The sequence below is a fragment of the Silurus meridionalis genome, chromosome 17, assembly GCF_014805685.1.
Source record: "Silurus meridionalis isolate SWU-2019-XX chromosome 17, ASM1480568v1, whole genome shotgun sequence".
Taxonomy (NCBI): domain Eukaryota; kingdom Metazoa; phylum Chordata; class Actinopteri; order Siluriformes; family Siluridae; genus Silurus; species Silurus meridionalis.
In genome coordinates this window covers 1,301,158-1,313,813 of record NC_060900.1, presented here as the reverse complement: position 1 = coordinate 1,313,813, position 12,656 = coordinate 1,301,158, and the positions used below count along the sequence as shown (strand labels likewise).

The window sequence follows — 12,656 nt, the reverse complement described above, 5'->3', positions numbered from 1 at the left end:
ACAGGAAAGGGCTCAAGGCCGATCTTTGATGCAGTCCAACCTTCACCCTGAACCAGTCTGTTGTACCTACTGCACACTTCACTGCCGTCACACTGTCCTCATACATGTCCTGCACCACCCTTACATACTTCTCTGACACACCAGACTTCCTCATACAATACCACAACTCCTCTCTTGGCACTCTGTCGACGCTTTCTAAATCCACAAATACACAATGCAATTCCTTCTGTCCTTCTCTATACTTCTCCATCAACATCCTCAAAGCAAATAAGGCATCTGTGGTGCTCTTCCTCGGCATGAAACCACTGTTGCTCACAGATGGTCACCTCTTCTCTCAGCCTGCACTACTCTTTCCCATAACTTCATGGTGTGACTGATCAACTTAATTCCCCTGTAGTTACTGCAGGTCTGCACATCTCCTTTATGCTTAAAGATCGGTACCAGCACACTCTTCTCCATTCCTCAGGCATCTTCTCACCTTCCAAAATCCTGTTAAACAATCTGGTTAAAAACCCACTGCCATCTCTCCTAAACATCTCCACGCTTCTACCGGTATGTCATCTGGTCCAACCGACTTTCCATTCTTCATCCTCTTAATCGCTGCTCTCACTTCCTCCTTACTAATCCTATCTACATCCTGCTTCACCAACTCCACATCCTCCAACCTTCTCTCTCTGATTTTCCTCATTCATCAGCTGCTCAAAATACTCCTCCACCTTCTCAACACACTCTCCTCACTAGTCAACACATTTCCTCTCCATCCTTTACTGCTCTAACTTGCAGTACATCCTTTCCAGCTCGGTCCTCTGCCTGGCCAATCGGTATAAATCATTTTCTCCTTCCTTAGTGTCCAACCTCTCATACAGCTCCTCATATGCCTTTTCCTTGGCTTTCACCACATCCTCTTAACCTGCTGCCGCATCTCCTTGTACTCCTGCCTACTTTTCTCATCACTCTGTCTATCCCACTTCTGTTTTGCCAACCTCTTTCCCCTAATGCTCTCCTGCACTTCCTCATTCCACCACCACGTCTCCTTGTCTTGCTTTCTATTTCCAGATGTCACACCAAGTACTTTTCTAGCTGCCTCCCTCATCACTCCTGCAGTAGTTGCCCAATCATCCGCACCTCTTCACCACCACCGAGCCCCTGTCTGACCTCTTCCCTGAACCTCACACTACACTCTTCCTCCTTAAGCTTCCACCATCTTATTCTTCTTTCAATCTTTACTTTCCTCCTCTTCTTCTTCACCTCCAAAAGCATCCTACAGACCACCATCCGATGCTGTCTAGCTACACTGTCCCCGCCAACACCTTACAGTCTCCAATCTCCTTCAGGTTGCATCTCCTGCATAGCACATAGTCCACCTGTGTGCACCTTCCTCCACTCTTATCGTCACCCTATGATCCTCCTTCTTCTTAAAATAAGTGTTCACCACTGCCATTTCCATCCTTTTAGCAAAATCTACCACCATCTGCCCTTCCACATTCCTCTCCTTAAAACCATACCTACCATCACCTCCTCGTCACCTCTGTTCCCTTCACCTACATGCCCATTAAAGTCTGCCCCAATCACCAATTGTTCTTTCCTAGGTACACCATCTACCACTTCATCTAATTCACTCCAGAATCTTTCCTTCTCCTCCATCTCACAGCCAACTTGTGGAGCATAGGCACTGATGACATTTATCATCATCCTTCAACTTCCACCTTCACGATCATCACCCTATCAGAAACTCTCTTCACCTCCACTACACTCTTACTGTACTCTTCCTTCAGAATCACCCCTACACCATTTCTCTTCCCATCCACACCATGATAAAACAGTTTAAATCCACCTCCAATGTTCCTGACCTTACTCCCTTTCCACTTGGTCTCCTGAACACACAGCATATCTACCTTTCTCCTCTCCATCATATCAGCTACCTCTCTCCCTTTCCCCGTCATAGTACCAACATTTAAAGTACCAACCCGAACCTCCACTCTCCTACACTGCTCCTTTCCCTGCCGTCTCTGTAGACGTCTTCCTCCTCTCCTTCTCCTCCTTCGGCCAACAGTAGTCCAATTTCCACCGGTACCCTGTCAGCTAACGATACCTGTGGCGGTCGTTGTTAACCCGGGCCTCGACCGATCCGGTATGAAATTCTCATTTGTGATCCGCATATTTGATTTGGCACATGTTTTACGCTGGATGCCCTTCCTAACACAACCCTCCCCATTTACCCGGGCTTGGGACCGGCACTAAGAATGCACTGGCTTGTGCCTCCCTAATGGCTGGGTTATTAATTATAAAATAAAGTAAAATGTTAATACAGTACAGAAATTAAAGAACGTGGTGACGTGTATATTTAACCCCGCCTCTTTTCTCTGACGTCACAAGCCACTTCAACCAATAAACAAGCAGAGAAACTACTTCTAGTCTTCTCTACTGCAGAACTGAACACTGTACAGTATATGTGTTTACTATAACTGTGATACAGTGAACCGTTTCTACCAGTTTACACTCAATTCATCTCGCTTTATTCTTGCAAATGTTTTCTGTGTGTGTTAAAAGTGTGTGTGAGGAGGATTTACGGATTAAACAATAAAAAAAGCATTTTTGTATAAAACACAACAGAGTAAACTATTACAGTTTTTCTCGATTGCTAAGACACATTTCTTGAAAGATGCTCTCCTTTTCTCTAAGCTGTGAACACAAAACCCAGTTCTCATTCACAAAACCTCAGACTCTTCTTGCAAAACCAAACTTTCACCTCAAAACAGTTGAATCTGTGCTCAAAACTGAACTATGTTGTCAAATCGTGCCCCGAGTCAATCAAAATTAAAATCACTACGGAACAGTCACTAAACACTACGTAGAAAAATAGAAAACACAATGCTCAGGACATCAAGCTGGAGAAACAAAACAAACCTGTGCATTTAGCACTTGTACAAAAAAGACAAAACAGAAATCTTGTGCATATACACGTAGCACGTGTAAAAACAAACAGAAATCGTATGCGTGCTACGTGTGTACAGTATAAGCCCATGTAAAAATAAAGTACAAAAATATACATGGAATACTGGGCCTACAAACAGTTAGACCAACCCTCCATTACAATACTACAGTACACTGGTACAGTGATGTTCTGAAACATATATTTACTAACAGTATACTGTGGTACAGTATATAGTCTGTCATACAGTAATTGCTGTCAACATTTACATACTGTACTATATGTCTAAAAAAGGTAATTACCTGTTCTCTTCTCTAAATCTTCGGATTATGGTGGACACAGTGAGTCTACTGATGTTTGGTTGTACCCCTTGTCCAGCATCCCTCATGCTCATACCATGGACAAGAACATGGTCAATCACAGTAGCTCTGATTTCATCAGATATTACTGTTCTTTGTCTTCGCTGACCACCTCGACCTCCTCTCACACGACCTCTTCCTCTCAGATTTCTATCTATTGTAGGGTCTCACAAACCAGTGCTCTCTGAACTGGCTTACTGCTTATGTTCCCTCACATCATTAGCCACAAGTGTGATCCATTTTGAGTTGTTGTGTTCAAGTGGTGACACTTGTGCTTTAATTGTGTTTGACTTTTGTCACCTGTGCTCACCATTATGCAGCACGGGTGCATCACAATGAAAATGTGTTGGCAAGTTGTGTCTAAACAGGTGAAAAGTGCTTATGGTTTTGCCAAAAGAGTGATTGATTTATTCAGTGTGTTCAGGCAACTGAGCATTTGGTTCAGAAAATAGAGTTTAGTGTTTTAGCAATTGAGAAAAACTGTAACATTACACAATGATGCTGTGATTTGGTTCCACCAGGGGGCACTGTAGAGTCAATACTAGAGTCAATACTCTACAGTGCCCCCTGGTGGAACCAACTCACAGCATCATTGTAAACGACTATAAATGACATTTGGGCATCAATTTATTATAAAATATTATATTGCTGAAGTTTTGACAGAAATTAAAATATTACAAGTAGTTTTTTTTGTTTGCAATCAAAATTGTAATTTTAAGTATTTTTTATTTCTAGTATTTTTTTTTATATTTCAATAAATACGACTTGATGCTATTTGCTGATGTGAATTTTGCTGATATTCACTCTGATTACAAAATTATCATTTTCTACATGTAAAAACGAGAAGGCAGTTACGACTTACAGCATTAAAAACGGGAAATTAATAGGTAATTGTATGTAATTTATTTAATAAATGGTATAAACTTGAAGGTTGTAGAATTTATTGGTATTTAAGGCGAGAAACATAAAAACATCAACAAATAATTAAATACCACATCAGACTGGATTTTTATTGTTTTTGTGATCAGCGTCTTTACATTTTGACAGTTTTGTGTTTATGAGCATAAAAATTAATATTAAATTATATATTACAAACTATTAATGATATTATATTATAGATAAAGATCACAATAGACTAATCATGATGTCACACAATTCCCTAAAAACCAGGATCAGGAAAAGCGTTCAGACATGAGGATGAGTACACACACACACACACACACACACACACACACACACACACACACACCGCAGGAACGGAAACGGAAATAACGCTGAATGGCCCTTTAAGACCCGAACTGCGACTCGGTCCTTCCGCCGCCGCTGCAGCCGATCAGAGAAGATCATCATCATCATCATCATCACCACCACCACCATCATCATCATCCTCACCGCCACATCCGCACTGAGAATCACCGGCCTGTTCCTGCACAGGTAATCAAACCATCCACCGCCTTCTTCATGCGGCATTCCTAACTGATGTGTGTGTATGTGTGTGTGTGTGTGTGTGTGTGTGTGTGTGTGTGATCAGATGATTGTTCTGGCGTTTCTCACCTGGGTATATACCTTTTGTGGTCGTGACAGCAGGAGCGCACTGACACACACACACACACACACACACACACACACACACACACACTCTCAGGAGTGTTTGTAACAGGATGCTGGGAATATTATAGCCCAGGATAATCATTTATTCTAATGCGCAAGTGTGACATTATGCATTATTGTGTGTGTGTGTGTGTGTGTGTGTGTGTGTTGGTTGTGTACACTGATGAATATGAATCATCTTTTCACAAAGCTGTAAATGTAATGCATTATTATAATGCGCATATACAGTAGAGCAGCACCCCCTCCCCCCTGTGTGACGTCAAAAACATTATTACGTAATAAAACGCGCATCTTTGTAACCCAGTCCCGACATTGTTTATGCATCTTTCTTTCTTTCTTTCTTTCTTTCTTTCTTTCTTTCTTTCTTTCTTTCTTTCTGTCTTTTTATTCTTTTCCGTAAACCATTGCATTTTCATTCATGCACTTCTGGTGTATATGTGACGTCACAGCGGCCATGAAAGTTTATAATACATGGAAAATAATACAAAGGGTTACAGATCATTATTTTGCACAGATTTCTTTTTGTTTGTTTCTTTTATTGAGCAAGAAAGTATTATAGCATGGTCTAAATGCCACTAGGTGCATTAAAAATAACAGAAATTATGCATGATATGCTAATTAAACCCCACCCCCTCACTCTTGCAATCCTCTGGTCATCATGGGTTCACAAGAGTGTTGTAATGATGATGTTTTGAAGTAATTCTGGCAGAATTAAAATGCATGACATACATTTAATAATATAAAACATTTAGGAGTTAAGCTGATTCTCCTTCTCACTGATGTTATAGCAGCTATAAACAGTCTGTCCCTCACCCTGTATATTTTAAGACCAAAAACTGCATCTACGCTGTTCTGAATATTTTCCCGTTACAGAGAACAGACACTGAAGATTTGTGTTATAAATGAACGATGAATGATAAATACACAAGAGCAGCAATTAGTCACATTTATTTGTTAATCTTTGATCATGTGCAGCACGAGTCGAACGAGCCCGTTACTATAGAAACGATGATGCAGCAGATCCAGTGTGTTTATTTATATATGTTTATTAATGTATCAACACGGTAATGCAAACCTTTTCACTATTTATAATAAATTATATTTTATTCTCTTCATGTGTACAGTATACAGTTGTTTGAGGGTTTCCATGTGTGTTATGTGCAAAAAAAACTAATAACAACTACACACATTCATGCCTTTGATACATGAACACTGTATGGAGATGAACACCCACATGGACACCTGACCAACAGAGACATATGTTGGCTTTTCCTAAACTGTTACTACAAAGTTAGAAGTTTCTGTAGACCCCATGAGGATATGATTGTTGGAGTAGAAGAACCAGATCATCGCTTACAGACTCCAGACCTGTTCACAAACTTTGGTCCGTTGTGTATGTAATTAGCACCAGTTAGTATTAAAAACCCAGATTGTGTGTTTCTTCTCTTCTGTTCTCAGGTCGTCTTTGGAACGTCTTCAGTTCTGGCAGAAATGGATTAGCTGAGAGCGAGACCACTTTTCCTTCTACACTCTTTCCATCTCTTTATTTCTTTCTGTCCGTCACTACCTCACGATGGTGTCGTGCTCTCCAGCTGTGCGTTTTTGCCAGAAGCTGAACAGGCTGAAGACGTTAGAGGAGGACATGATGGCGACGTCTCTGAGGCGCTGTCTCTCCACACTGGACCTGGCGCTGCTCGGTGTTGGTGCCATGATCGGCTCGGGTCTCTACGTCCTCACTGGAGCCGTTGCCAAGGATCTGGCGGGACCGGCCGTTGTGCTGTCGTTCCTGATCGCGGGCGTGGCTTCGCTCATGGCGGCTCTGTGCTACGCCGAATTTGGCGCTCGTGTTCCCAAAACAGGCTCCGCCTACATGTTCACGTATGTCTCCGTTGGTGAGATCTGGGCCTTTCTGATTGGCTGGAATGTAATTTTGGAGTATATGATTGGCGGCGCGGCGGTGGCTCGTGCCTGGAGCGGCTACCTGGACTCCATTTTTGACCACCGTATCCGGAATTTTACGGAAAGTCACGTAATGCGCTGGGACGCACCTTTCCTCGCCAGATATCCCGATTTCCTCGCGGCAGGAGTACTGCTTATTGCATCTTTCGTCATTTCGTTCGGGGTGCGCGTCTCGTCCTGGCTAAATCACATCTTCTCTATGGTTAGCATGGTAGTCATAGCCTTCATCCTGATCTTTGGTTTCGCATTAGCCGATCCGACCAATTGGAGCGCACGCAAAGGCGGTTTCGCCCCCTATGGCTTCTCGGGCATCATGGCAGGAACGGCCACCTGCTTTTACGCATTTGTAGGCTTCGATGTGATTGCTGCATCCAGTGAAGAGGCACGTGATCCTCGGAAGGCTATTCCCTTGGCAACAGCAATCTCGCTAGCTTTAGCAGCAACAGCGTACATCCTGGTTTCGATGGTTCTGACGCTGATGGTCCCGTGGAACACCCTCGACCCGAACTCGGCGCTCTCGGACGCGTTCTTCAGGCGTGGGTACAGCTGGGCCGGCCTTATCGTGGCTGTGGGATCCATCTGCGGTGTGTATGACTGTGTGTGTGTTTATACTTGGTTGTGTTTTGGGGGAAATGTTTTCCTACAAATTGAAGAATAAAGTGATTCATATTTAATGTTATTTATATATTTCTATATCATTCCTGATTTTTTTTTTCATGTTTCTCTTTAGCCATGAACACGGTGCTGCTGAGCAACCTCTTCTCTTTGCCTCGTATCGTGTACGCCATGTCGGAGGACGGCCTCTTCTTTTCCGTCTTCTCACGCGTTAATCCTGTCACTAAAGTCCCCATCATTGCTATCTTGGTGTTCGGCAGTCTCATGGCTGTCCTAGCGCTCATCTTCGACCTGGAGGCTCTTGTCCAGTTTCTCTCCATCGGCACGCTGTTAGCGTACACCTTCGTAGCTGCGAGCGTTATCGTTTTACGCTTCCAGCCGGAAAAAAATGCCAGCGGGAAGAAAGATGCACCGGCGCCCTCGCCAGGCCAGCAGAGCTCTGCGTCTGAGCTCAAGGAGGTACAGAACTACAAATCATCCAATCATGTTTATATAATATTCTTTTGAGGGCGGAGATTATTTTAGAATCAGAAGAATTTCAGTAGCTTAAAACATAAATAAAAAAAGATCTACTATATGAATTTATTACAAAGCACAAGATTTCTCTGTTAAACAGGACAGCGGCGAGCTGAAGGAGTACGAGTCGTTTTCAGATAAACTGCGGCTGGTGGAGCAGAAGAAGTTCCCAGGGACTCTGAGTGCCCGCTGGGAGCCGTACCTGGGTTCAGTGTTGGGGGACTGGGCGCCGGGCGAAGTCGTATCGTTCAGTGTGCTGTCGCTGATGGTGAGTGCCGTGTCACTCTGCTCAGTGCTGGTGTTTGGACAAAGTTACCTGGCGCTCCCTACGTGGAGCTTCGTCCTGCTGCTCATCATCTTCAGCCTGGCCTTCATCCTCAGCCTCATCGTCATCTCCGTCCATGAGCAGCAGCAGAACACAAAGAGCTTCCAGGTGAGAAAGCGTTTCATGCTGCTACACTCCTCAGGTGGCCATCAGTTTGGTCAAAATTATGAATGCGAACCAGTTAAATAAATCTGATGATTATGAGAATAAAGAGTCTAAACAAGTGTGGACACAGAACTGTTCCCTAAGGGTCACCACATGACACTATATAACTCCTGATTCCTGTAGAAGTAATGAAGCACGAGACTTGGGTTAAACAAGCAAAGCCAGAGCTCCAGTCTGTCTGTGGTTTAAAAGTAGTGATGTAGATGCTATTAAAAGCTCTGTCTGAGATGTTTCTACTCAAAAAGAAGTGAGAAACTCAGAAGCATGAGTCCGGGTGATGAAGCAGGGCTGTTTATTTCCTCCATCAGGAAGAGGAACATTCCAGCAGCAGTAACAAAGAGCAGCTTTATAGCAGAGATAAACACCACTAATGGAGCACTCGGGTCGATATGGAGGCCGTTTCTCTGAAGGAACCTCAAATAGTCTGCTGATTAGGAAGAATGTATTTTAGGGAACTGAAATCTCTCTGAATATCACACCATCACAATATTCTCCTTTTTGTCTCCAAATTCCTCCGATTCATTATTTAACATCAGTGTTGGATGTGTGATGGAGTATAAACCCGGCGCTCGTCAGCTGATTCACAGCTTTGTGTACATTTCCTTTAGCAAATTCTATATAAGTTGTGTGTGTGTGTGTGTGTGTGTGTGTGTGTGTGTGTGTGTGTTTGATTGTTTGTGTATGGATTAAACAGGTTCCACTGGTGCCGTTAATTCCTGGTGTCAGTATCCTGACGAATGTGTTTCTCATGATGAAGCTCAGTCCACTCACCTGGCTCCGATTCACCATCTGGGTAGCTGCAGGTACACACACACACACACACACACACACACACACACACACACACACACACACACACACATATGCAGTACACGTCCATAACCTTTAAACAAGGTTACACATTCACAGACACACACAGAGTAAACTAACTAGACCCCTCCTTCAGCTGTGTGTTTAACTGCAGGACTCCACCTGCTACATAAACAGGCAAAAAGACAACACACACACACACACACACACACACACACACACACACACACACACACACACACACACACACTACACGTCATCTTGTTCACACACGGTCAGAAAGCTGAAGACGGCTCATATGGACACTTCTTACACACTCTGAGATGATCCTGATTAACAGAGAACGTAATTCTGTTCTCCAGTTCTTTTCTTTCTCATGTTTGTGCTTCAGCCTCACCCCCATTTTCAACAACAAGCGTAAAAAGGTCTTTATTCCTCCTGATATTTACAGTGATGTCGACTCAATCTTTCATCAATGAGCACAGTAACGATGTGGACGTGATTGCAGCAGGAATTCAACTAACAGAAAACGGGAAGAGGAAGTTAACAGGAGTGTAATGAGGACGGTACAGAAACCCGACCAAACACAGAGACTGATAGAGTTCATTTATTACAGAACAAAAAGAAGTGAGGGAAGAGGATCAGCTTCAAATCCAGTTAACCTCAGTGTGAAGTTTAAACACACACACACACACACACACACACACACACACACACACACACAGGTGTCTTTGTGCAGACTTTGCTTAATGTTTTTCTCAAAGAAGGCTTGACTTTCTTTTTTATGCTTTTCCTTCCTCTCGCTCTCTCTCATTCTTTCTCTCCTTCTCCATCCTTCTTTCTGTCTTTTTTCTTCACTACCTTTCTCACTGTTCCAAATTCTTCCCATCTTTCTCTTCCCATCTTTCGCTCTTTCTCCCTCTCCTTCCATCTCTCCCCCTTTTTACCTCTATCCCTTTATCTCTCTATCTCTCTCTCTCTCTCTCTCTCTCTCTCTCTCTCTCTCTCTCTCTCAGGGCTGATTGTGTATTTCGGTTACGGTATCTGGCACAGTAAAGAAGGCCTGAAGGAGCCACGGAGTGTCTCGGCCCGTTACGTGGTTCTCCCCAGCGGGAGTTTGGTGGAAACCGTCCAGAACGTCCAGCCTGAGGGACACGTCCACACACACACACCCGCAACAAACACTCCCACTCCGGCCGCCGACGACACGCAAGCCAGCAGATGATCTGTGTGTCTGTATGCTAGTGTTAAACACACTAGTTGTGTAGTTCGTTTGTGTGTGTGTGTGTGTGTGTGTGTGTGTGTGTGTGTGTGTGTGTGTGTGTGTGTGTTTATGCTTCTCCTTTACTGCCACAGTCTGTTCTGCCTTTCTGAGGTTCTTGATATGAGATTATTGATATATTATTTCTCACACTGGATATGAACACGTTTATTCATAATTTATTTATAGGAACATTTACACAAAAATTTATTAAGAAACAAAAAAAAAGAAAAGAAATCTCTAAATATCCAGTCAGGGTAAATTCTTTTGATCCTTTGTTTCATTCCTGGTTTCAGGACCTCGGCTTGAAAACCAGTGCACAAATTGATCCGGGACCCCCGATAAGGCATTAGGGACCCCCAAGACAAGTAAACAATAGATTTAGGGGTCCCCAAGATTATTTCAGTAAAAAGTATATGAATTACACAACAACTGGGGACCCCATAAGACTTGACTCAATTCGAGCACTGCTCAAAACTATTCGTGAGATCCTGCCATTGTATATACAGAGTGGTGTAAAAATAATGGCACCCTATGAAAGAGCTGCATAGTTAATGTGTGTATGGTAGCACACACCATCCGCAAGAAGCTCTTTCTCCTTTATAGCATGGAGAAATTTAACTCTTTTTATGGCTGATTGTGTATTAAAGCACACGTTTTTAATCTGGCAAAACCGTTTTGTTTGGTTTGTCCTTGAAAATTTTGAAACTGCACCTGTTTGTTATTCAGGCAAATTTGTAGGTAATCCTCAGTGAGAAGGTTGAGGTCTGCTATCCCACTCTACTAGAAGAATCGATAATACATTAGATCTAAAATCACATGACACCAGAAAAATCATTCATTGGCTGATTTTTTGTCTTGGAGAAGGTATAAAGAGAGAATGTGCTGTTGATCATCTGACAGCTGATGAAATGAGCAGTTTATGGTAATGAATTTACATTAATTATATCATGGTGTGTTTTTGTGGCTTCTCTCTTCAGCACATATTACTAGTCTGGATTGTTAGCTGTGATTTGTAGAGAAAACGTAGCTAACGGTTCTGAATAATGACGTAGAGGCGTTTAGACGTGCAACGTTTAGAATCGCGAGCACACAGCAGCAGTTCAATTCTAATGCTCTCAGAGGTGTGTGTGTGTGTGTGTGTGTGTGTGTGTGTGTGTGTGTGTGTGTGTGTGTTTGGAATAGGCAGACTGGCTGAATGCGTGTTTCTGCTTTAGGAAAAGACTTTAGAGATGATTAGCACTTTTTTGACACTGTGTTTGGGTTTTTGCTGAAGGATTGGAGGTTTGTTGAGCTAAGATAAGCAAGGACAATCACTGATACACACACACACACACACTCACACACACACACAAATGTTTTGTTATGCTTGAATCAAAAGTCATGACACGCACACACATCGAATCTTCTCCCACATACTCACCCCTCACTGATATGTTCTTATATTTGAGCCTTGATTATAATGTATTTATTTCTTTAAATTATTTCTAGATTTCTGTCAATTTCTCCGTTCAGTCTGATCTCATGTCTGAGTTTTATGTTACAGTGGAATGTTTATTCCTTTTAAAGGCAGCTTAAGTGTCAGGACCAAAGGTTAATATGCAGCAGTGTTACACAGGGTTCCATTGGGGTTATACAGCTGTGCGTGCACACACACACACACACACACACACACACACACACACACACACACACACACATCTGTTAAATGTCTTATATTTAAAATTATTCAGTAGTCATTTGAATATTAATGGGTTATTAGAATTAACTTGCCACCGCTAACTTGAACAGTAGCTTATTGTACACAAAAATCTTTTACTTGAATATAATTCTTTACCCGACAAAAATGTATTGGTACTAATATATAACCAATACGTAAAGTCAGAAATAAATGTATGGTTTGATAGACTGACTATATTTTGAGGAAACGTACAGCACAAGATCGAAAAGCCCTCTCACACACACACACACACACACACACACACACACACACACACACACACGATCTCTGCCAGTTCCATAAGGGATTAAACACAAACACTTCTTTAGACATGTCATGTGATAAGCACAGATTTTGCACAACCTTTAATTTCTCTTTATCAC

The 12,656-nt window shown here is 42.6% G+C and overlaps 1 protein-coding gene across 1 annotated transcript; it reads left to right on the top strand.

Moving 5' to 3' along the window:
- The first annotated feature begins 4,508 nt into the window (after positions 1 to 4,508).
- On the top strand, positions 4,509 to 11,221 carry slc7a4 (solute carrier family 7 member 4). The gene is made up of 6 exons (XM_046871982.1): positions 4,509 to 4,725; positions 6,361 to 7,445; positions 7,592 to 7,935; positions 8,093 to 8,425; positions 9,177 to 9,285; positions 10,309 to 11,221. The coding sequence occupies exons 2-6, from the start codon at positions 6,476 to 6,478 to the stop codon at positions 10,515 to 10,517; spliced, it is 1,965 nt and encodes a 654-aa protein (XP_046727938.1). The 5' UTR covers positions 4,509 to 4,725; positions 6,361 to 6,475; the 3' UTR covers positions 10,518 to 11,221.
- Positions 11,222 to 12,656: the final 1,435 nt, after the last annotated feature.

What these genes read in the sequence shown, in the direction of transcription:
- slc7a4 (XM_046871982.1), top strand. Translation starts at nt 6,476, where the DNA reads ATGGTGTCGTGCTCTCCAGCTGTGCGTTTTTGCCAGAAGCTGAACAGG. An exon ending in CTGCGTCTGAGCTCAAGGAG is followed by an intron (nt 7,936 to 8,092) that starts GTACAGAACTAC and finishes TCTGTTAAACAG; the next exon opens with GACAGCGGCGAGCTGAAGGA. An exon ending in CACCATCTGGGTAGCTGCAG is followed by an intron (nt 9,286 to 10,308) that starts GTACACACACAC and finishes TCTCTCTCTCAG; the next exon opens with GGCTGATTGTGTATTTCGGT.